We start from the raw sequence: 24,387 nt of genomic DNA, 5'->3' as shown, positions 1-24,387 counted from the left end.
AGTGAGTTCCAGTAGGTGCAGAACGTTGTCCAGCTGCAGTAAAGAGTCTCTGTCTGAACATCCACATGTTAATATTCAGTGATGCTCACAGTGCAGCCCAGCAGCAACAGGAAATATGTCAGCACCATCTACTTCAAACAAGAGGTAACCACTGGGTTAAAATCATCATTTCATTTGCATTAAAGGGACAACAAGGAGTTTTGGAAAGTGAAGTGTTTTCACACTACATTTCCCATGAGCCTCTGCGCACACGTAGGCTTGGGCGATAGGTTAAACATTTCCAATCAGCCACCATCATCCTTTAAATCGGCGGTTGACGATATATTCGGCAGTTATGACACGTGGTAGGTATGTATGTCCCATATAGATGCGTGTCTCTATAAGACGGGTCCGCTTGGCACACACACACCCTCAAAAAAAATATATTGGCAGAAGTCCGGGCCATGAGAACCGGCAGCCTAACGTTACCTCTCGTATGGATAATCAGCATGATAATCTAACGGATTTGATCTATCCTGGAAAACCCATTGTTGTGATAGACACGTGTGTTTTCATAACGTATCATAAAGTGGATACAATCACTGCAACTCTGTCCGGAGAAAATAAGGGCACACTGAATATCATAAAACATTACAGCCGTCACGCTCTTCTAAAAATAATTCAGCAGAAGGTAGGACGTGTAATGGGCGAGAAATGTTGCGTGCCCTGCCGGACGTCTCCGCTCACAGCCTGAGCAAACAGGTGGGAGAACGGGATAACATAGGCTACCTGGCCTATTAAAACCATCAGTGTGTAACTGCACTTAAGTTTTTATCTAGTTCTCAAATATGATTTATGAACTGACGTTGCTTTCATCTCTGCCATCACTGCCTAATTTTGTGAGAGACTCGTCGGAAATCAGTGTGAATAACATACATATTACATAACTATATGTGACAGTAGTGGTCCTGTCACTATGCCTCCAATTGATCATGTGCCCTGGCTACTTGGCCAAGGGGATGTCCCTTTGGGTGACTGGCAAGCGTGCATGACTCTTACCCGGGAGGTGTGGGTTCAATCCCCGCCCGGGCCCTCTTCACCTTGCCACATATAGCTGCCAGATCCAATTTACACACACTTTGAATTGTGCTCCATGTAAATTAGAGTTGAATTCTGTGGAGGCAGACCATCAATTTGGCGAAACAAAATGCAAAAAAAAATCTCCCAGACAATCGGCAAAAATTAAATCAACCGTGACGGACTCAGCTGGTGGTCGATTGGCGATACATTCGTCCTATCGCCCAAGCCTACGCGCACGGTGAAATTCTTTGACCGGTGCAAGACAGACTCATGTTTTCATTCATCAAGAATTAAAGTCAGAGGTTCGAAGACAATCAGATACCGTCGTAATTCCCACCATAAGCGGTGATTCGACGGCGTTATTCTCATGACCCGTTGGGCAGCGTCCGCGAAACCGAAAGTAGGAAACGCTGGTCGGCTCGCCCAGCATTTCCAACATTAATTAAAATAACCACATAACGATAGAGACAAAACAATATATTTATCGAAAATGGACCCATTAACAAGTGTGGGTAGCGTAGATTCATCCACATTAATATGAGACTTTTTTATTGTCGCTGAATTTTTCGTTCTGCTGATGGAGAAACTCCTTGTTGTCCCTTTAAATGTTCATGGTCTTGTTTCCACCTGGTAGAAGGAACATGGTGATGTTGGCTGCATCAAGTCGTCTCCTGGTGGCAGCTTTGAGGTGTGCAACAGGACGAGGGGCCCTTTAGTGATTTCTAGTGAGTTCAGAGTGACGTCGGACACTGAGAGCAAAGACAGAGGATCAAATCAGTTACAGGAGCTGAAGCAGAATCTCAGCAGCTGTTTTTTACAGGAGCAGACCAACAAACGTCCATAAATACTGAGAGAGAGAACGAGCAAAACTCACGTAAAGATAGAAACTTGAAGTCATCTACAGAACAAAACACACATATTAACATATTCTGGTGTAAGAAAATCCTTCAATGTCATCACTTACAGCTTTTATCTACAGGAATAAGGAAATACGTTTTTTTTTTTTTTTGAAAACCTAAAACTATTTCACATCAGTTGTGTTGTTGTTTCAGGATCCAGCAGCAGAGACCAGACTCTCCTGAACGCAGCTGTCTGTCTTTAAAGAGCAACATGTCAAAGGGCTTAGGTGCTGACTTTAAAGGAGGACATGGATCAGCTGATCAGATGTAAGAGACAAAACTACATTTCAAAGTTGTTGAGTTTCTGTTGAACGCTCTTCCTGTGGAGTCACATTTCAATGATTCTCATTAAAAACTGAGTTATAACTCAGTAACATAACACACGTTCAGTGAATGACTGACAGCATCCCATGCATCTTTCTGTTGCATCCACTGCTGACGCTACTAAATATAACAGCTGCTTTTTGTTCACTTCCTGCAGCAGTCGCTCCACTTCAGCACTAAAGTTCTTTTTATGTTTGTGTGACCGATGTTGTTTGGTTCGGACTTGCCCTGAGCGAGGATTGATCCCGCACCGGAGGCGACAATACTAACCGCTTTGCCAAGAGGTTGACAACCACTTGACACATTGGTTAGCACGTCTTTTATGGGTGAGTGAGTTTACTTCCGGTACCGCTAACCGCCACAACCTGTCACTTCACCTTACTGGTCCCTTGTGACTGTGGCATACCCGTGGACCTCCGTTACATTTGGAGTCCGACGCTCCCTTTCGATTTTTGTTTGGGCATTTTAAAGGGATAGTATCATTTTTTTTTAAAGTGGGGTTGTATGATCTACAAATAGCCCCTAAGTACTTTAATTGCAGTAGAAGACTCTCTGCACTCCTCCCGTTAGCAACGCCAGCCCATAGCCCTGCCCAGAGATTTACAATATACAGTGTTGTGAACAGACCCAAAGAAACGGCCTATTTTCACGGCCTAAAAGAGGTTTTACCTGAAAAAAAAATACACAGTTCCATACACAGAGAGTCTTCTACTGCAATTAAAGTACTTAGGGGCCATTTGTAGATCATACTACCCCACTTTTAACTCATTGAGTGCCAACCACGTAATTTCTCGTTTTTCGTTCCCATGCGTTGAGTGCCAAAAACGAGATTTCTCGTTTTTTGCTTTTTTTAAAAAAATTATTAAACTAGACACTTTAACACACCTTATGTGTAAATTTGGGGACTCTACGACGAGCAGAACTGAAATAGATGACGATCAGAAACTCATGACAGCTCATGATCTGGAAGTTTTCATCATAACTCGGCTTCTGCAAACGGAGTTCTGCATGTGGATGCAGCAGCTGCTCTTCTCTCACCCGTGAGGCTCCAGCAGCTCGGAGCCGAAACAGGAAGCTCTCAGCCGACAGTCCCGCCCGGTCTTCATCTGGAGCAACACCGTGTCCTCCCCAAGGTCCTCCCGCGGTAAAATGTGATGATCCCTCGGTCAAAGCAGACCGGCATCACCGACCCGTACCACAGACGGACCGCGACCACCGGTGGGACCGGTGTTCCTGACCTGCTGTGGCCGAGAGACCATCACGTTCCGCGGCGAGAGGCTGTGACACGGCACGGTGCGTCTGTGTTACTGTTGTTTAGTGGCGCCCCCCCCCCGCCCGCCCCCGATGGTGGTTTTGTGAATAGAACAACATTTGTTGTATATATTTATCTTACACGAGCCCTTTGATCCAGAAATGCGAGTGTCAGAAGAGCGACAGACACAAACAGAGCACCTTTCATAAAGGACGCTGTATCTCCTTTTCTAGAAAAAAAGCAGGGATTTTGGTGAAACCCAGCCATGACTTGACTTTTCTCAGGAACAGAGGCACGTAGAAACAAACGGTTTGTGGCCATTTGAAGCATAAAGTTTCACCTTTCAAATGAGCCACAGTATGTGTTGGTGGCAATAATATAGAATACACTGTGGCTCTACAAAAATCGTCAAAAATGGTCTAAATTGCCGGTACACTTGACTAAAACTTTGGAAAGAAGCGCGGCACTCAATGAGTTAAAAAATGATACTTTCCCTTTAACTTTCTTTCTCAACTCACCTTCTCTGGCATTCTTGATTTAAGAACACGTTCATGAATCTGACGTAGAGTTTGCATGTTCTCCCCGTGCATGTGTGGGTTCTCTCCAGCTTCCTCCCACAGACCAAAGACATGCAGGTTAACTGCTGACTCTAAATTGCCCATAGGTGTGAATGTGTGTCTGTATATGTTGGCCCTGTGATAGACTGGTGAGCTGTCCAGGGTGAACCCTGCCTCCTGCCCAAAGTCAGCTGAGAAAGGCTCCAGCTCACCCTTGACCCTAGTGAGGATGAGCTGTATAGAAGATGAATGAACTTAAAGAGATATTGGTGAATGGCCCATTATTACAAAATGTAGGAAAAGGAAGTCATTCACATTTGTAACCCTTAAAATAACTTTGCAGAGAATTCCTTACAAAACCCACTGTTAAACATTAGTTGTGTTCAATCATCAATCATCCGTTTTTCTCCAACATGCACATTTATCAGTTGTGTTGTTGTTTCAGGATCCAGCAGCAGAGACCAGACTCTCCTGAACCCAGCTGTCTGTCTTTAAAGAGTGACAACTCAAAGGGCTTAGGCGCTGACTTTAAAGGAGGACGTGGATCAACTGATCAGATGTAAGCTGTAACTGACAGTCAAACTCACGTTATTGTAGAAAAGAACCAGTTTGTACGACGTGTTGTTGGACCAGGTCTGAAACCAAAGTGTCTCTGTCTGTTGTGAACGTCCTCACGGGACATATAAAGTCCATCTTGTATTATCTCTCTGTCCTGATGTTCACTTGACACTGATTCCTCCACAGAGTGGACCAGGAGAGCTCAGAGGTTCCCAGTGGTCAGTCTGCCCAGCAGCATCAAACACACCTGGACTCCATATTTATGGTGAGGACATGTCCAACAGCTGCTGTTACATCTGTTGTGTTCACCATCATCTCCATGCTGCACTTTGACACCAGTGGATTGTCAGTCTGTCCAACATGGATCTGATGTTTGGCTCCATGGTTTTAGTTTGATGCTGTCACTCATAGAGTTTCTGTTCCAGCTGCTGGAGGAGAACATGGTCACTTTTGTCAAGAAGGAGCTGAAGAAGATCCACAAGCTGCTGAGTCCAGATTACCCAGAATGCTCAGGGAGTCAGAGGGAGGATGAAGAGGTGTTGGATGGTGAGGAAGAAGAGAGGAGGAGCAGCAGAGAGGCATTAGTGAAGATCACAGTGAACTTCCTGAGGAGGATGAAGCAAGAGGAGCTGGCTGAGTGTCTGCAGAGCAGTAAGAGGATTTCTCTAAAGATTCAACATGATGGACAAATTGTCATGGTCTGTGTCCCTGTGTCTGGTCTTGGTGTCTGTTTCTTTGTGTTGTTTCCTGTTTTACTTTGGTATTCCTGTCTTGTTTTCCTGTGTGTTGTGGTCTGTGTCTTTGTCCTAGTTTAGTTCCTGTTTTATTTTGAAGTCCTTGTCCTGTGTGCTCCCTGCCCTTGATTACCTAATGTGTCTCACCTGTCTGATTGCTCCACCTGTGTCTCGTTTCCTTGTGTGTATATAACCTCTGTGTTTCCTTTGTCTCATGTCGGTTCATTTGTCATTGTCGCTGTTGTGTTCCGTGTGATGTTCCCCTTCCGAGTGAGTCCTTGTTTTTCCGTTTTTGTGTTGTAATTATTTCCTTTGCTACTTTGATGTCCAGGACTTAGGCCTGTTGACTTTTTAGTTGATACTTTGTGTTTTTCCCTTTGTTTGGACTTTGGACCCCTGTGTTGTGTTTTACGTTGGTTTTCCAAAAAAATTGTTTTTGTTGCTCCGGAACCTTGGTGTCTGCATTTGGGTCCTCCTGCTTCCCCCAACCCTGACACAAATGAGACGTTTACTGACATCAACACATGGAGGGAAACATATTAATATAGATGCTTATCAGTCACGTGACGTTCTTGTTGTGAGCGCCATCTTGGGTACCAACTGGGGACCTGCACAGCTATGATCATTAGACTGTATGGGCTTTGATGAAGGATGTCTTAGTCTTTATTTCTCCATAACAACAGATTAACTCTACATTATACCGCTCATTACACAGTTTATGAGTGAAATTATTAATTTCAGATGTAATGTTGATCAAAATACGACTTTTATCGATTTATAAATTGCATCATTCAGCGAATCTGCAAGTCCAGTCACTTCTCCTGGTTTCCTCACCCTCCGCGGTCGTGTGCATTTGTTTTCAATGAAGCCTTTAATAATCAATCAGTGGATCAATAGATTACCATATACACAGTGTGTATGTGTGTGCGGTAGTGTAGTCGTATCTATCATAAACAAGAGATTAACTTTACTGTTTACGGGGTGCGTTTGTGTCGCGGAGTCGCGGTGCCACCTAGACGAGAGGAGAGCTGAGACACCGGGTCAGAGGCTCTGATCGCAGGTTTGGTTTCCAGCAGCGATGTGGAAGGAGCCTCCACTCTCCTTGTACAAGCTACAAGTCATTTATCTAACATCACTATTAGTCCCAAGCTGTTTAATGACAGTAAAAATGAAACATAAGGTAAATATCCTGCATAGTTTCTCTTTTCTGTGCTGCGCTGATCAGAGCGGTGTCCCTAGCAACGGTGTGTTTTACTTAGCAACTGTCTGTTAAACAGGAATAACAGACTGTAAAATGCCAAATCAGGATGTAAATAAATATCAGCAATATCAATTCATTTTCGGAATGCGACATTCAATAGAGCCGTGTAATAAAAAAAAGGTTTATCCACTCTTTTTTGTGAGACTTGATGTCACAGCCCATAGACTGCCTTTGGAAGTCGGTACCCAAGATGGCGCTGTGACCGGCTACGGCTGCTGTGTGACGTCACGTGATATCTATCTATAATCGTTATTTAGAGGAATTAAAATGTTATATTTTCTTTATGAATTTTATTATGTTTTTGTTTATTCAGGAACTCCTGGTCCAGTTTGTGGACGTAAACTCAAATCTGTCCTGAAGGAGAAGTTCCAGTGTGTGTTTGAGGGGATCTCTAAAGCAGGAAACCCAACTCCTCTGAACCAGATCTACACAGAGCTCTACATCACAGAGGGAGGGGCTGGAGGGGTCAATGATGAACATGAGGTCAGACAGATTGAAACAGCGTCCAGGAAACCAGACAGACCAGAAACAACCATCAGACAAGAAGACATCTTTAAAGCCCCACCTGGAAGAGACCGACCAATCAGAACAGTGATGACAAAGGGGGTGGCTGGCATTGGGAAAACAGTCTTAACACAGAAGTTCACTCTGGACTGGGCTGAAGACAAAGCCAACCAGGACATACACTTCACATTTCCCTTCACCTTCAGAGAGCTGAATGTGCTGAAAGAGAAAAAGTTCAGCTTGGTGGAACTTGTTAATCACTACTTCTCTGAAACCAAAGAAACAGGAATCTGCAGATTTGACCAGTTCCAGGTCGTCTTCATCTTTGACGGTCTGGACGAATGTCGACTTCCTCTGGACTTCCACAACACTGAGATCCTGACTGATGTGACAGAGTCCACCTCAGTCAACGTGCTGCTGACCAACCTCATCAGGGGGAAACTGCTTCCCTCTGCTCGCCTCTGGATAACCACACGACCTGCAGCAGCCAATCAGATCCCTCCTTACTGTGTTGACATGGTGACAGAGGTCAGAGGGTTCACTGACCCACAGAAGGAGCACTACTTCAGGAAGAGGTTCACAGATGATGAGCAGGCCAGAAAGATCATCTCCCACATTAAGACATCACGAAGCCTCCACATCATGTGCCACATCCCAGTCTTCTGCTGGATCACTGCTACAGTTCTGGAGGAGCTGTTGAAGACCAGAGAGGGAGGAGAGCTGCCCAAGACCCTGACTGAGATGTACATCCACTTCCTAGTGGTTCAGACCAAAGTGAAGAAGGTCAAGTATGATGGAGGAGCTGAGACAGATCCACACTGGAGTCCAGAGAGCAGGGAGATGATTGAGTCTCTGGGAAAACTGGCTTTTGAGGAGCTGCAGAAAGGAAACCTGATCTTCTATGAATCAGACCTGACAGAGTGTGGCATTGATATCAGAGCAGCCTCAGTGTACTCAGGAGTGTTCACACAGATCTTTAAAGAGGAGAGAGGCCTGTACCAGGACAAGGTGTTCTGCTTCGTCCATCTGAGTGTTCAGGAGTTTCTGGCTGCTCTTCATGTCCATCTGACCTTCATCAACTCTGGACTCAACCTGATGTCACAACAACAAACAACCTCCAAGAAGACTGAAACAACAGGAGACAAATCTGCAGAGACAAACCTCTACCAGAGCGCTGTGGATGAGGCCTTACAGAGTCCTAATGGACACCTGGACTTGTTCCTCCGCTTCCTCCTGGGTCTTTCACTGAAGAGCAATCAGAGTCTCCTATTAGGTCTGATGACAAAGACAGGAAGTGACTCATTGTCCAATGAGAAAACAGCCCAGTACATCAAGAAGAAGATTGAAGAGACTCCCTCTGCAGAGAAAAGTATCAACCTGTTCCACTGTCTGAATGAACTGAATGATCGTTCTCTCGTGGAGGAGATCCAACAGTCCCTGAGATCAGGACGTCTCTCCACAGATAAACTGTCTCCTGCTCAATGGTCGGCTCTGGTCTTCATCTTACTGTCATCAGAAGATCTGGATGAGTTTGACCTGAAGAAATACTCTGCTTCTGAGGAGGCTTTTCTGAGGCTGCTGCCAGTGGTCAAAGCCTCCAACAAAGCTCTGTAAGTGTAGAGATAGTTGGATATATTCATCATTATATAAAAATACTTCTGTCTTTTCAACAGGACAGAAATTCCTTTCTTCTTTTTTTCCTCATGATCAACTCTCCAGCCTTAGTGGCTATAACCTCTCAGAGAGAAGCTGTGAAGCTCTGTCCTCAGTCCTCAGCTCCCAGTCCTCTAGTCTGAGACACCTGGACCTGAGTAACAACAATCTGCAGGACTCAGGAGTGAAGCTGCTGTCTGGTGGACTGGAGAGTCCACACTGTACACTGGAAACTCTCAGGTGAGGATCCATCCAGCTGTTTATCAGATGACACTTGAACACAGCAGCAGGTGTTGACAGAGGGTTCCTGTGTGTTGTTGTGTGTGTTCAGTCTGTCAGGATGTCTGATCACAGAGGAAGGCTGTGCTTCTCTGGCCTCAGCTCTGAGCTCCAACCCCTCCCATCTGAGAGAGCTGGACCTGAGCTACAATCATCCAGGAGCCTCAGGAGTGAAGCTGCTGTCTGCTGGACTGGAGGATCCAGACTGGAGACTTGACTCTCTCAGGTATGGAGAGGCTGCTGCAGCCGCACACAATGCCTGATAGAGGAGGAGGAGGAGCTGGAACATTTTCTATGGCCCCGTTCACACCTGGTATTAACATCTGTCTCAGGTGATCGATGCATTGATGACATCAGATCTCATTTTACTTACTTTACTTATGCCTGAAACCCCTTTTACTGGGGTATAGGCCATCGACAATGGACCTCCAGAGCACTCGGTCACTGGCTTTCTTTTCGATCTGCGACCAGTTGTATCCCATCTTCTTGGTGTCTGCCTGGAGATCTCTCCGCCCGGTATTTTTCGGCTGGCCTCTATTTTTCCTCCCTTAAGGGTTCCAAGTTAGAGCCTGTCTGGTGATGATGGTTTCCAAAGTGTGTGTCCTATCCAATTCCATCTTCTTCGTCCTATTTCGTCCATAGCTGGTGTTTGGTGCGTCCTTGCCCACATATCCTGGTTTGTAATCTTGTCTGGCCAGTAGATCTTCAGAATTCTTCTTAGGCAGCTGTTTATGAAGGTTTGCACTTTACTGATTGTGGTTTTCAACATTCTCCAGGTCTCGGCTCCATAGAACAAGACAGATTTTACGTTGGAGTTGAAGATTCTTATTTTAGTTACTTCTTTTATCTCTCTGGAACGCCAGATGTTTTTGAGTTGTAAAAAGTCACTCTGGCCTTGCCTATTCTTGCTTTTACATCAGCCTCTGTTCCCCCCTTGTTATCAATCACACTCCCCAAGTAGGTGAAGGACTCTACTTTCTCCAGCACATCATCTTTGATCTCATCACCATAATCCAGAGGTGGTGTAGGCCAGTGGTTCCCAACCTTTTTCTTAAGGGACCCATATTTTTACCATTGAAAACTTTGGTGACCCCCCCCCCCCCCCCCCCCCCGATGTAAAATAAAATAAGGAACATCATAACTTCTTTTACATGAAATACTTTATTATATTTCAGTTATTTAATAACAGCATGGAACAAACAATCAGGAGAACCTGTGTATGATTACAACATATTTCCTCAGAACTTGTACTTTTAAAAACACAATTGTGTTTTTAAAAGTACAAGTTCTGAAGAAATGTTGTAATTTTACACAAGTTTTTTCTCATTGTTCCATGCTGTTTTTCAAATTCATTGTGACTGATATTGCCCTGCTGTATATTATGTATTTAATGTTTTAAAACTGTTGATATTCAATCATCTATTGATATAGGCCTATAATTTATTTGTTTATCTATTTAAATACACAAATACATGTTTAATGTGGCCCTTGCATTTAGTTGATTTTGTCACATAGGCTATATGAATTAAATGCTTAGCCTACTCATTTGTTTAACATTTTAATTACATTAAAATTATGAAACCTCTTAAAATCAAGAGGGCTTCGCGACCCCCCTTGGATCTTTGGCGCCCCCCAGGTTGGGAACCACTGGTGTAGGCCACAGTGAAGCTCCGCCCACTCCACTGACGTCCTCTTGAACTGCTCCTGAACCAACAGAGTGTTCGACCTGAACAGTCCCAGAGACTGTAGACACCTGTTGAGTGTGGACTCACTTTCCATGGAGTTTTTCCTCAGTCGATGTGAGGGTCTAAGGACAGAGGATGTTGTTACGATGCCATGTAAAGCCCTTTGAGACAAACTGTTTGTAAAAACGGGCTATACAAATAAAATCGCCTTGCCTTGCCTTGCCTAATAACAACACAGCAACAAGAATCAAAGCATGTCCACTGCTCAGAGACATTCGTCTCCCAGCGTCTCCAACCAAGGAGGAAATAAGAGACAGAAACCAGGCGGCACCATCAGGTCTCTGTCTGGTCAGATATTGATGATCAATAATCAGCTCAGTCTCTCTGAGATCCTGATCTTGTCCTGATGAGATGTGTTGTTGTGTTGAGGAGATAGTAAATCACAGTGTGACATCCAGATGTCATCACTGTCCAGAGGCCTGGAGCTGTCAATCAGAAGAAAGTGAGTGTAGTGAACAGTGTAATAATCAGTGTTTGTGGCTGAATGTGTGTGTGATCAAACGGCTGTTTTCAGACTGTGTGTGTGCTGCTCAAACACGTCTGACTCCAGATCAGATGAAGCCACAAAGTGGCTCCTTAATGAAAGTCTCCAGCAGCTGGAGCTTCACTTCCTGTCTGAGTCCATGTGCTCTGAGCTGAGCCTGGTTCTCTCTGCTCTACAGTCTCTCTGCTTCCTCCGGACTCTGACTTCAAGTCCAGTAAAAATGTGTGGACAGGTTTGATGGAGCTCAGGACTGGTCCTGAGGACGGCTGCTTTATTCCACATGATGTGACTGATCACAGTGAGTCAGTGTGTTGCAGCTGATCTGTGTGAAGAGCAGAGAAGAACAGAGTCATTGATCATGAGATCCTGATCTGTCCTGTAATCAGATGGTTTCTATTAGAGCTCCTTCATCCACTCACTGCTGCTGTGCCACCTGTGGAAACCTGCTCACAGCCTCATTCTTCAGCTTCCTGTGGAGTTTTCTTCAAACAAACACAAGTTGTGTTCACACTCAGTGTTTCTCACTAAACTCTCTGTGTGTTTCACTGAGCTCTAACAAACGTGTTGAGTGTGTTTCCTTCCTCATCAAACACTTAAACCATCCTCTGTTCACAGCTGCACTCTCCTTCTCCTCCTCCTCCTCAGCCTTCCCTGGTGCATTGTGGGATATCTGGGCTGGTCAGCTCCACCTGTTGTGTCTTCATCTTCTTTGCTGTGACGTGTGTTTGTGCAGCTTGAGAGTCAGAGAGTGAAAGTGTGTGTCTCACACTTAAGTGACATCACATGGAGAAAACACATGATGAAGTGTTTCCTCCTCGTCTCCTCCTGCTCTGTATCATCACTAGATAAAGACTCCAGCTCCTTCTTCTCTGTGCTCAGTGTTCATCCATACATACCAGCCTCCATGTGAACACAGTGATAAAACAGTGTGTGTGTGAGAGCCATGTAATGTCCATGTGTGCATGCTGACAGAGAAGGTGCTGCTCTGACCCCCCTCCTCCTTTCAGGGTGGAGCCTGCTGGAGTCCCATGGTTGACACCAGGTCTGAGGAAGTGTAAGTGTGTTTTTACTTTGATTCATGGAAACAAAGCAGCACATTCAACCATCTTCACACTGTCACATCACTGACCTCATGAGTCTTCATCAAACTGTCAATAATTGGATTACATAAAGGGTAACCCCCCCCCTTTACAGTTTGAAAATACGGACAGAGCAGAGGTGATGGAAATCATTGGCAGACTGAAAACATCTGCTCCGGGCCATGACGATATTTGTGCTTTGCTGATTAAATCTGTGTCTTCATCTATTGTAGAACCATTAACGTATATTTTCAATCTGTCGTTGCAGACGGGGTGTGTGCCTAAAGATCTAAAAATTGCTAAAGTTATCCCACTTCATAAAACTGGGGATACAAGATCATTTAATAACTATCGACCAATTTCTATTTTACCATGTTTTTCAAACATTTTAGAAAAACTGGTACAAAAAAGAACCTTATCTCATCTAAATAAACACAGCATTTTACACGAGCACCAATATGGTTTCCGGGAAAATCATTCTACAGATATGGCCCTCTTACAGCTGGTTGAAAAAACCTATACAGCCATGAATAACAATAAATATGCCTTGGGTATTTTTTTTAGATTTATCGAAAGCCTTTGATTCTGTTGACCACACTATTTTACTTTCCAAGTTACATCGTTATGGTTTTCATGATTATTCATATATTTGGTTTGTTAATTATGTTTCAAACCAAGAACAGTTTGTTTATGTCAATGGTTGTACTTCCTCCAGAGCCCAGTCTACATATGGTGTCCCCCAGGGTTCCATACTTGGTCCGTTATTGTTCCTTGTTTACATTAATGACCTTGCAACTGTTTCTTCCACGATGTTACCAATACTTTTTGCTGATAATACTAATATGATTTTGACTCACAGTCACTTTGATTCTTTAGTGAAGCCAATTCTGGTTATTAATAATATATATAATAATGGTTCCAGATAAATAAGTTGACATTAAATGTAAAAAAAAACTAATTTTATCATATTTACGGGAACATTTTTTAAAAATATTGTAAATCCAGCGCTAAGATCACTATTGGGGATAATGATATAATTCAGGTTTCCTCTACCAAATTTTTAGGGGTATTAATCGATGAGAGGTTGTCATGGTCTGAACATATTAAACTTGTCAATAACAAAGTATTGAAATCCATTGGTATCAGAAAAATTCGTGATTTCATATCTCAGAAAGCTTTAAATATACTGTATTATAGCTTAATTTATCCACATCTCAGTTATGGTAATATTGTTTGGGCCAGCACTCCTTCTAATTTACATAAATTATTAATCACGCAAAAGAAATTTGTTAGATTAGCCACCTTCTCTAATTATTTGTCTCCATCTGCCCCTCTGTTTAAGAATCTTCACATAATGTCAGTCTACGATATTAATATACTTCAATCATGCATATTTATTTATAAATATATCCATCTTTCCCACTTGCTGCCCAAATCCTTTCATGAATTATTTACAGTTAACTCTCAGGTCCATTCTTATAACACAAGACACACTGATAAACTTCATCCTCCTTTTTGCCGCACTACACATACTCAGTTTTCTTTTGCTTACAGAGGCTCCATACTTTGGAATTCTCATCTTCATGTAGTTAAATTATCTTCATCCCTCAATACTTTTCAGTTAAGACTGAAAGCTTACCTGTTAAATCAAGGTTCCTAATACTTTCTTTTCCAGTATATTTGTCATTGAATCATTATCTCTTTACATGCTCATACACTCACTCAGTCAAATACAATGATTTTATATTTATACACACCCATGTTTTTATTTCTGACTTATTTGAGTGTGTGGTATAACATGGCACTTGTATTGCTTTCTTTTTTGTTATTTGTTGTTGCTTTCTCCTATTGTTGTTGATTTATCTTCTGAATGTATATGTATATTTCTTGGGGAGGTGCTTTTTTATAATCCCATATAGGGTTTTTTAACCTCTCCCGCACTTACTATTCTTGTTTCATTTCTGTTTTTTTGTAATTGTCTTTAATTATGGTGCAAATAAATAAATACAAATAATTGATCACATAATCAATAACTGCAGCTGTGTCTTGTTCTCTCCATCAGATTCCTGTCGACTCACAATCGACACAAACACAGTGAACACAAAGATCAAACTGTCTGACAACAACAGGAAGGCGACGTGTGTGAAGGTGGAGGATCAGTCATATCCTGATCATCCAGACAGATTTGACTACTGGTCTCAGCTGCTGTGTTCAACTGGTCTGACTGGTCGCTGCTACTGGGAGGTCGAGCGAAAAGGAGGGGTTCTTATATCAGTGAGTTACAGAGGAATCAACAGGAAAGGAGGCAGTGGAGACTGTGTGTTTGGAAAGAACGATCAGTCCTGGAGTCTGGACTGCTATGATGGTTGTTACTACGTCTGGCACAATAACAGTGGGACACCTATCACCTCCTCCTCCTCTGTCTCTAACAGAGTAGCAGTGTATGTGGACTGTCCTGCTGGCTCTCTGTCCTTCTACAGTGTCTCCTCTGACTCACTGATCCACCTCTACACCTTCAACACCACCTTCACTCAACCTCTGTATCCTGGGTTTAGACTCTGGTCTGGTTCCTCAGTGAGTCTGTGTTGAGTGAATCAGAGTCGTCTCCTGTCACAGAAACCTTCTCACTGTTGAAAAGACAGTTCAGTCTCTACACATGGGTCGCACATGCAACTAATAATTTTCCTAGGTTGCACTGGTGCACCTAGCACTGCCCGGGTGAAAACATACATTTATTTCACAAGCTCATCATCTCTCTGTTTTCTTCTATGACCGAACTCACACTCATCAGAATCAGAATCTGCCTTTATTGTCACTATACAAGTACAGTGAAATTACAGCAATCAACCCGTCCATACATATACAGCATACAATACATACAATAAGACAGACATAACAGGATAATTGGGCGGTAAGAGGGGGGAGGAAAAGGGGAGAAACAAGAGGAGAGGGGAGGAGTCTGAGTTTTAACACTGTTCTTACTTCATGTTTCTGCTTGCTCTTTAAATTTGGTGCAGTGGGAGAAATTGTTAAAGCACAATGGAGATTACATAAAAGAAAGTTTGGGTTCTGTTTTTTTGTTTGTGATGGTTGTGATGTGCATTTCCTGCTGATGTAGAGCAGCACAAAAACCATCAGATACTAATCCTACCAGCCAATGATTTTTCTTTTACCATGACGCTGAGTTCATTATTAAACTGTATTCATGTCTGTCCTGTAAATAATCTGATGTGAAATAAATAAAAACGTGATTTAAAAAAGTTTAATTTAAAAATTAATAAACAAACATTACGTGTCATGTACATGTCTACATTATTGGATTAATTTTGATACATTTCCTTGAATTTTTATTAGGGCTGTCATAGTTAACACGTTAATCGCGATGCATGTTAAATAACGTGTTAATTTTTCTTGGTTGCATTTTGTCCTCTACTGTCCCACATTCCAGTCCAGTTGGTGACGGTAAGGCACCTTCAAGTTGGTTGCAAACCGCCAATAAGAAGCAAAATGTAAAATATCCATAGATGTGTTTTTGTTATTTGTTCCCATTCGGCTGCTTCTCTCCAGACGTGACCACAGACAGGTGTGGACACAGCAATGCTCCCCCGGTCATTTCTGCAACTGGATTTGCATGGGTTGGTCTGAGACATGAAACTCAGAGTTCATATGCCCATCATGCTGTGCATTGACCTGCAGGCGCTACTGTCTGCAGTGGTTTTCAGACTTTTTCTGCTGGCCTCCAAAGGTGCAGCCTGTAAAATAATCTCTAAAACCCTTGTGTGCACTTTAAAAACCTAAAGTTGGAGAAACAACTAATCCAGAGGGGAGGATGAGTGTCTCTGCTGTTGTGTGCAGTTTCGTCTGCTTTGCTCACACAAATTGACAATAACACATCAAACTTACCTGTTGTTCCTGTGTCTTTTACCTCTGCTACTCGTTGCTTATTGCTGCTTCTCTGTTCTCCTGTAGTGAACCTAATCTGTTGATGTGCTGGTCTACATGATAATTAATGCATACAGGGATTAATAAAGTATTCTTTGACTTTTTGAGATGGTTTCAACTAAAAAACTGAGCTAAATAAATGAGAAGCTGAATGTGAAAACGAGAAGAAGCTCAGAAAGAGGCAGGAGAGTTACTGTACCTGTGATTGTTCTTTTAGGAAAACCAGGAGCTGAAATTCACCTTTAAAGACCTGGGGCCGTATTCCTAAAGATTCTTAGTGCAAAGAGTTGCTCCTAGTGGCCAAATTCTAAGAAAATTCTTAGAATCATGATGTTTTCTTAGAATTTCTCCTTAAAGTTAAGAGTAGATCCTAGTAAAGATAAAAGCTATTCCTAAAGAATCCTAGCTCTTAAGAGAGCTCCTAAGGTGGGATCTGTTAAGAGTAGGGAGGAGGACTTTTAAGTGGCTCAGGAGTTCCCTAAGCAGAGGACAAAATGGTGGACAGAAGAGGCAGGAGAGATATTCTCCAAACACTGGATGACAGTGAATTAATGAAACGCTACAGATTGTTCCTGTTCCTCTGTCCAGTTGGTTTTTCTTGTTCTTTTCTTCTCCATTGCTGTTCACTGGTTTGTGGTAGATTTCAATGCCAACCAACACTGCTTCTTATAGGCCGGTCAGCAATCACGGACACTGATTAAAGCTGAGCCATTTTACCCTCGTTAATACCAAATTGAGTTGGAAAGTTGAAAGTGCAAAAATTACCAGCATGGTAATTAATATAAGCAAATAAATCTAAGTTTCACTATGTGAATACTGTGCAAGTTTTCACACATTGTGTAGGATAATTTTAAAGTATAGCTTACTATTCATTTAACAGATATTTTCTTTTATGTGAAATAATTTTTACAATTACACAGTCTTCATAAGATTGGATTCTATGGTTAAATTTATCGATTTGAGGGTCCATCCTTTGCCCATTATCACCAAAAGTATATTTTTTATCTAGCTTTTTTTTAAAGTATATTTTTTGGGCATTTTGGCCTTTAATTGACAGAACAGTTGAGAGAGAGACAGGAAATGGGAGGCAGAAAGACATGCAGGATAGGACTGCTCCACAAGGGATTCGAACCGGGGCCACCTGCAGTGAGGACTATAGCCTCAACACATGGGGCGGGTGCTCTTTATCTAACTTTTAGGATCAACCAATCACAGCGTTTGAAATGATGACTCACACCTAGCAACGGGGGTCAACCACACCTCCTCACTAAGATAGGAGTTTCTGTCCACTCCTTGCTCAGAGTTCTCTGAGAGTGTTCTGGAATCATTCCTAAGCTAAGACTCCTTGCTAGGAATTTTTAGGTTAAAGGCCCCATGCTGTGCACTTTTCTCTGGGTTTATTTACCTGCTGATATCCCTAACAAGATGTATCATTGGTTTTGAGTACCTGTGATCTGCTTAATATGGTTAATATTGCCCCTTTCTGTTGCCTCTTTCTGGAGCTCTAGCAGGCACAGGTCATTTGGCCAATCAGAAGAGAGAATGAGAACCTCTCCTCTGATTGGCTGACTGTTTTTGAGTGGAATGTGGTTGGGCCAATCACAGGCAAGTAACTGAAACCTAAGCTGCATTTATAAAAATTGAAAAAAAACAACTGGTCACGGTGGGCGGAGTTACCTTGTGTGTGACATCACAGAAAGGAGGAAGTGCTATCTGCTCGTCTTAAATAGAATGTTCGTACAAATGGGCGGTGTGTGTTTCTCCGTTTATGACCAGTTTGATGCATGGGACAGTATATACGTGGCCCAGAGACCTCCCCAAGCACGAAAAAATAACCAAAATCACATTTTTCATGCCATGGGGCCTTTAAGTTAGGAGCTCTCTGAGAGGATTCTTAGAATCTTTAGGAATACGGGCCCAGGTTTAGAACTCATCATCTGGATCACCATGGTGACGGCACTGAGCAGCACCTCACTGTCATTGATGCTTAATAATATAGGGAATATATAACTGAAGAACTGTTACGTACTGTGTGAATATACATGTCAACATAAAGAGGTCAGAAAGTGAGGATCTCGTACTAATTTCATCTGACCAGTTGTAGTCCCAGTCCTACCAGAGCACTCCGCTCCCAGAATGCAGGTCTGTTAGTGACTCCCAGTATCTCTAAAAACAGACTGGGAGGCAGAGCCTTCAGTTACCGGGCTCCTTTACTGTGGAACCAGCTCTCTCCATGGGTCAAAGAGGCAGACACTCTAACTACATTTAAGTCTAGACTTAGTCTCAGCAGTAATGATTTCCTAACTTTCTTTACCGAAAAGATTGTTAATATTAGAACGAAAATTGCCAGTAATGGTGCACAGATTACGGTACCCATAGAAGCACCTCCCAGACTTGGTACACACTTGGACAGCTTCTCTCCCATCGACCTGTCAGACTTAACTTCTGCAATTACTTCTTCCAAGTCAGCCACATGTCTGCTGGATCCAGTCCCGACAAGACTACTTAAGGATGTCTTCCCCTTAATTAACATTTATTTTCTTAACCAAATCAATATTTCCTTAGCCACAGGCTAGGTGCCACAGGCCTTCAAGGTGGCTGTCATTAACCCTTTACTTAAAAAACCTTCTCTTGACCCAGATGTCCTAGCCAACTATCGGCCTATATCCAACCTTCCTTACATCTCTAAGATCCTTGAGAAGGTTGTCCTGGAGCAGTCTATGTCCTAGCCAACTATCGGCCTATATCCAACCTTCCTTACATCTCTAAGATCCTTGAGAAGGTTGTCCTGGAGCAGCTACATGAACATCTGCACAGCAACGAGCTCTTTGAAGCTTTCCAATCTGGATTCAGAGAACACCATAGCACTGAAACAGCACTTGTCAAAGTCTCTAATGATCTTCTTATAGCTTCAGACAGAGGCCTCGTCTCTGTACTTGTACTTTTGGACCTCAGTGCTGCATTTCACACCATCGACCACAGCATCCTGCTGCAGAGACTAGATCATGAAATTGGGATTAAAGGACCTACCCTAAAATGGTTTAAGTCATACTTATCTGACAGGTTTCAATTTGTTAATGTTAATAACGACCACTCAGAGTATAGCAGAGTTACGTCTGGTGTACCGCAGGGTTCAGTCTTAGGGCCAATCCTCTTCATTCTTTACATGCTCCCATTAGGTGGCATCATCCGGAAGCACTCAATCAATTTTCACTGTTATGCGGAAGATACGCAACTCTACTTGTCCATAGAGCCAGATGACAGAAACCGCCTCATCAATCTGCAAGACTGTCTGAAAGACATTAGATCCTGGATGTCCTCTAACTTCTTACTACTGAATTCAGATAAAACTGAGGTCATTGTGTTTGGACCTAAACATCTCAGGGACACTTTCTCTAATCAGATCGCTACTCTAGATGGCATCACCCTGACCCCGAGTACAACTGCGAGGAACCTTGGAGTCATTTTTGACCAGGACCTTTCCTTTAGCTCCCACATAAAACATGTGACTAGGACCGCCTTCTTCCATCTGCGCAGTATCACTAAGATTAGGAATATCCTCTCCCAGAGTGATGCTGAGAAACTAGTCCATGCATTTATCACTTCTAGGCTAGACTACTGCAACTCTCTCCTGTCAGGATGTCCCAAAAACTCTCTAAAGAGTCTCCAGCTGGTCCAGAACGCCGCAGCAAGGGTTTTGACAGGAGTTAGGAAGAGAGAGCACATCTCTCCCACCTTAGCTTCTCTCCACTGGCTTCCTGTAGGATTTAGAATAAACTTCAAAATCCTTCTGCTGACTTATAAGGCTCTTAAAGCAGAAGTGAGTGATATATTTGTGTTAATATAAGTCTTAAATAGTTATATCTTCCGACAGCAATCACTTACATAGAGTGTTTGGAATGAAACACGGGTCTCTCAGTCCCTCTGCTCTGCTCTGAGCCGAAGAGAAAACATTTATCGTATCCTACAGTTTTTATCCAATGAGGAGAGAGAACGGCATGCAGGGCTGTGTGTGCAGCCAAGGAACGCCGTGAATGTGGTGACGTAGCGACGAGGACTGTTATGGTGCGTTCAAGGAAACTCGTATTTTTCCGACCGTGAAGTGGTACCAGTTCGATCTGGTACGAGTTCACCGGTCGGAAGTTACGAGTGGCCGTTATAGTGACTTTCACCGGTAAAACAGGTCGGAAAAACACGAGTGGGTTGCCTGGAACGCTACAAAGTCGTAAGTTGTGACTTGAAGCTGTAATTTACGATTTCAAAAGCCTGCCTGGAACGCAGCATTAGCAAAAACGACCGGATCACTCACTTCTGCTTTAAAGTCACCTACTATAATGACTTTGTCTGAGCTCATTGCTAAATTTGACAGAAAGTCGGGGAATTCGTCTAGAAACTCAGAATAAGGTGCAGGAGGACGATACACTACAGCAAGTAAGAGTGGTTTTTCTGCTTTCCAGTCTGGGTGAGAGAGGCTGACAGTAAGGCTTTCAAATGTATTATATGAACTATTAGGTTGAGGGTTGATAATCAGATTTGACTGATAAATAGCAGCCACTCCTCCTCCTCGGCCAGTGTTACGAGGCACATGACAGTTAATGTAACTAGGAGGGGTAGATTCATTCAAACTAACATATTCATCTTGCTGCAACCAGGTCTCAGTTAGTGTTAATATGTCAATATGGTGACTTGTAATTAAGTCATTCACTAGGAGAGACTTGGATGGGAGAGAACGAATATTGAGCAAACCACATTTAATAGTTCTAGTAGGTTGGCTTGCTGGAGCAGTGGTTTTGATTTTAACTAAGTTGCTATAAACAACTCCTCTAGATTGGGGTTTAGGCTTAGACAGCCTCAAGGCAGACACAGTTTAGGCTGGGTGGGTGACAACACGAAGGACCCAGCAGAGGGGCGTGTTGAACTGCGGCTCTGCCTGCTGGTCTGAACTCCGGGTGTAAGGATGTAAGCAGCATGAAGGGGAATCATGAAAACCAGTTTAACCCTGTGTCTGTGTTTCTATGTGTGTGTCTGTGTGGTTCTCGGGTGAAGGAGAAGGAGACGGCTCGTAAGGAGTACAGGCGAGCTATAGAGCAAGGTCATGGAGCGTACCTCATGGACCAGGATGCTCCTGTAAGTCACCTGAACACATCACCATGCTGATTCAAGCTCTAAATATTCACGGCCCTTTTAATGCATTTTTCATTCATTATTTTTTTCTTTCGTGCTGGCTTGCAGGACGTGTTCACCATCAGCGTGGGCAACCTGCCGCCCGGCGCCACCGTCCTCATCAAAGTGACCTACGTGTCTGAGCTGGTGGTCAGGGACGGGGGGATTCTCTTCTCCCTGCCTGGCCCCGTGGCCCCGTGGCAGGAGAGTGCAGCGCTCAACCAGACCACACAAGTGAGGAGAACCTAGACCCACAGACAGAACCCTTGCTGTGGCTCAATTTGAATACTTCCATACTTAAACCCAGTGGCGGCCTTAGACATCTGGGGGCCCGTTTCAATATTTCATATGAGACCCTACCCTGTTAAACATAAAATTATTTGCCAGCTATGTGCCCATGTGTCGCTGATGCTTTAACCCCTGAAAGGACGCAATAAACGCACTAAAAGACATGAACAGGAATCTTAACACAATCAGAAACTACAGGCTTTAACAATATTCTGAATTTAAATTGGCAACAAAAGTAATTAGAGCAAAGTGCTCCGAGTTATTTCAGCACCACGAGTCGGACAAGGAAAGGACGAGACATGCGGACAGACAGACGTCTAGAGGCACTGATCCTGTCGGTGCTGCGGTGCTGGAGAAGCAGACAGACAGCTGTCTTCTCCATTATTAAAATCTGTAAATAAGCTGCCAATAATATCACATTTTAGCTGTGCCCTCGCTGTGTTTTTGGAGGCATTTTAACCCGAGGAAAAAAAGAAAAGAGGAGGAAAGTGATTGACAGATGTCAATCATCAGGTTACGCAACTGGGCGCACGTCAGGAGGAAAGCAGGAAAAATAAAAGGACATTAGAAACGCTAAGAGAAAATTAATAATACTGGGAGGAGGAAAACGAGGGTCTATTGACAGTTTGCGGGCCGTTTTCAAAGGTAAGCCTACGTTGTTATTGATATTTCCTGCCGTATTATTAATCAGGAGCGATTACCGTCGCGGTGTGGCATGATGCTCGCATCAGTGGTTGTAGAGCGGATCAGGGGTCGAGTGTGTGATCGCACGGTGGACAGAGCTGTTTGTGTGTGTGGTGGATGTAGGCCTGTGTGTGTGTGTGTATGATAAGGTGAAACCTATGAATTATTGTGCTGTCTTTTACTTGGTGGCTGGCAGCTGGGGGCCCCCCTGGTGGCTGGGGCCCGTTTCAATTGAAACGGTTGAAACATAGGTAAGGCCGCCTATGCTTAAACCAAGTATTTTAAGTGTGAGTGCGTCTCAATTGACAAATGTATCAAAATGTTCCGGTTAGTGCACAACAACAGTATTCAAATTGAGACAACACTAACCATAAAAATTTGTGCACAACAGAAGTAAGTAGTATACTACATGACAGTGCTCATGGAAGTATTCAAATTAAGACACAGCGCCTGTCTCCAAGCATCAGATTATTATTATTATTATAGTATTATTATTTTATTACACAGTGTCACAATGTAGTTTTTTTAGGCAATAAGCTGCTATTTTTCTTTCTTTCTTTCTTTCTTTAAAAATTTAATTAATTAATTAATTAATTTAAAATCACTTTTGTCGTCGATCAGAGGAAGAGGATACTGCTCGGCTGTTAGTACAGGATTTACTGTTACCTTGAAATCTCCGCAGATCCGAATTCCTCCGTCCTTTTTCCGAAACTGGGACGATGGGTGTGGCCCACTCGCTTGTCGTCACAGGCTCCACAACTCCATTCTTGACCAGTGCGTCCAGATAAAAAAAATAATAATAATAATAAAAAATAAAAAAACTGTGCGTCCAGATCAGCCTCCACCTTGGGCCGAATGGCGTATGGGACCGGTCGAGCCTTCATAAACACTGGTTTGCTGTCAGGTTTGACATGCATTTAACACATCTTTAAACTCACAGTATTCAGCTAATTTCCGTAATGATGCAACAAACATGGTGACAGACTCACCCTCTTCTTGGTTTCGTTTGTGAAACCTGAATCTTTCAGCGATCACCAGGGGCTTGGGTGAAAAATGCTTGGTCAGTGTGTCCACAATTTCTTCGAAAGTTTTACTGCCTGGCTGTGCTGGTTGTACAAGGCTCCATAGCAGGTTGAAAGTCTTTGGACCAATCACACTCAAAAAAAGCACAAGAGTGTCTGGCTGCAGACCTCCACCGTCAGGCTGCTTCCGGTGCAGGCTCCACGCTCAGGCTGCCTCCACCAAGGGGGTGGATCGGACTACACGCAGGCGTAGCTCACAGTCGGCCATATGAGGACGGGCAACTTGCTCTGACTCTGGCTGCAGTTACAGTGCAGTAGATAGGTGATCCAGTCATCTGCACTAAAAAAACGATTCATAACTCTGTGAAAAATAAATCAGTATGTAGCTATTACTTTAAAGCAGAAGTGAGTGATATAAGTCTTAAATAGTTATATCTTCCGACAGCAATCACTTACATAGAGTGTTTGGTCTGAATCACGGGTCTGTCAGTCACTCTGCTCTGCTCTGAGTCGAGGAGAAAACATTTATCGTATCCTACAGTTTTTATCCAATCAGGAGAGAGAACGGCATGCAGGGCTGTGTGTGCAGCCAAGGAACGCCGTGAATGTGGCGACGTAGGGACGAGGACTGTTATGGTGCGTTCAAGGAAACTCGTTTTTTTCCGACCTGTGACGTCGTACCAGTTCGATCTGGTACATAGACTGTACAAAAAGACGTACTGGTACGATTTCACGGGTCGGAAGTTACGAGTGGCCGTTATAGTGACTTTCACCGGTAAAACAGGTCGGAAAAACACGAGTGGGTTGCCTGGAACGCTACAAAGTCGTAAGTTGTGACTTGAAGCTGTAATTTATGATTTCAAAAGCCTGCCTGGAACGCAGCATTAGCGAAAACGACCG

General features: G+C 43.3%; 1 protein-coding gene across 8 annotated transcripts in view; it reads left to right on the top strand.

Moving 5' to 3' along the window:
• LOC310995827 (protein NLRC3-like) overlaps window positions 1-15,686 on the top strand; it is a 39,131-nt gene extending 23,445 nt beyond the window's left edge. For 3 of the 8 annotated variants that reach the window (XM_083984981.1, XM_083984982.1, XM_083984980.1), the window contains exons 4-12: window positions 2,112-2,225; window positions 4,537-4,650; window positions 4,836-4,914; window positions 5,075-5,300; window positions 6,958-8,758; window positions 8,868-9,041; window positions 9,133-9,306; window positions 12,317-12,363; window positions 14,451-15,686. In XM_083984981.1, coding sequence (XP_083841107.1) covers window positions 2,112-2,225; window positions 4,537-4,650; window positions 4,836-4,914; window positions 5,075-5,300; window positions 6,958-8,758; window positions 8,868-9,041; window positions 9,133-9,306; window positions 12,317-12,363; window positions 14,451-14,977 — 3,256 coding nt within the window. In that variant the 3' untranslated portion in view covers window positions 14,978-15,686. The remainder of the gene's footprint in view (window positions 1-2,111; window positions 2,226-4,536; window positions 4,651-4,835; window positions 4,915-5,074; window positions 5,301-6,957; window positions 8,759-8,867; window positions 9,042-9,132; window positions 9,307-12,316; window positions 12,364-14,450) is intronic. The other 5 variants (XM_083984987.1, XM_083984986.1, XM_083984983.1 and 2 more) reach the window with 3 other exon arrangements.
• The last annotated feature ends 8,701 nt before the right edge of the window (window positions 15,687-24,387 follow it).

The sequence above is a fragment of the Trachurus trachurus genome (genome assembly GCF_905171665.1).
Source record: "Trachurus trachurus genome assembly, chromosome: 13".
NCBI classification, from domain to species: domain Eukaryota; kingdom Metazoa; phylum Chordata; class Actinopteri; order Carangiformes; family Carangidae; genus Trachurus; species Trachurus trachurus.
The sequence above is the reverse complement of the archived record's forward strand: the minus strand, read 5'-3'. Positions and strand labels throughout refer to the sequence as shown.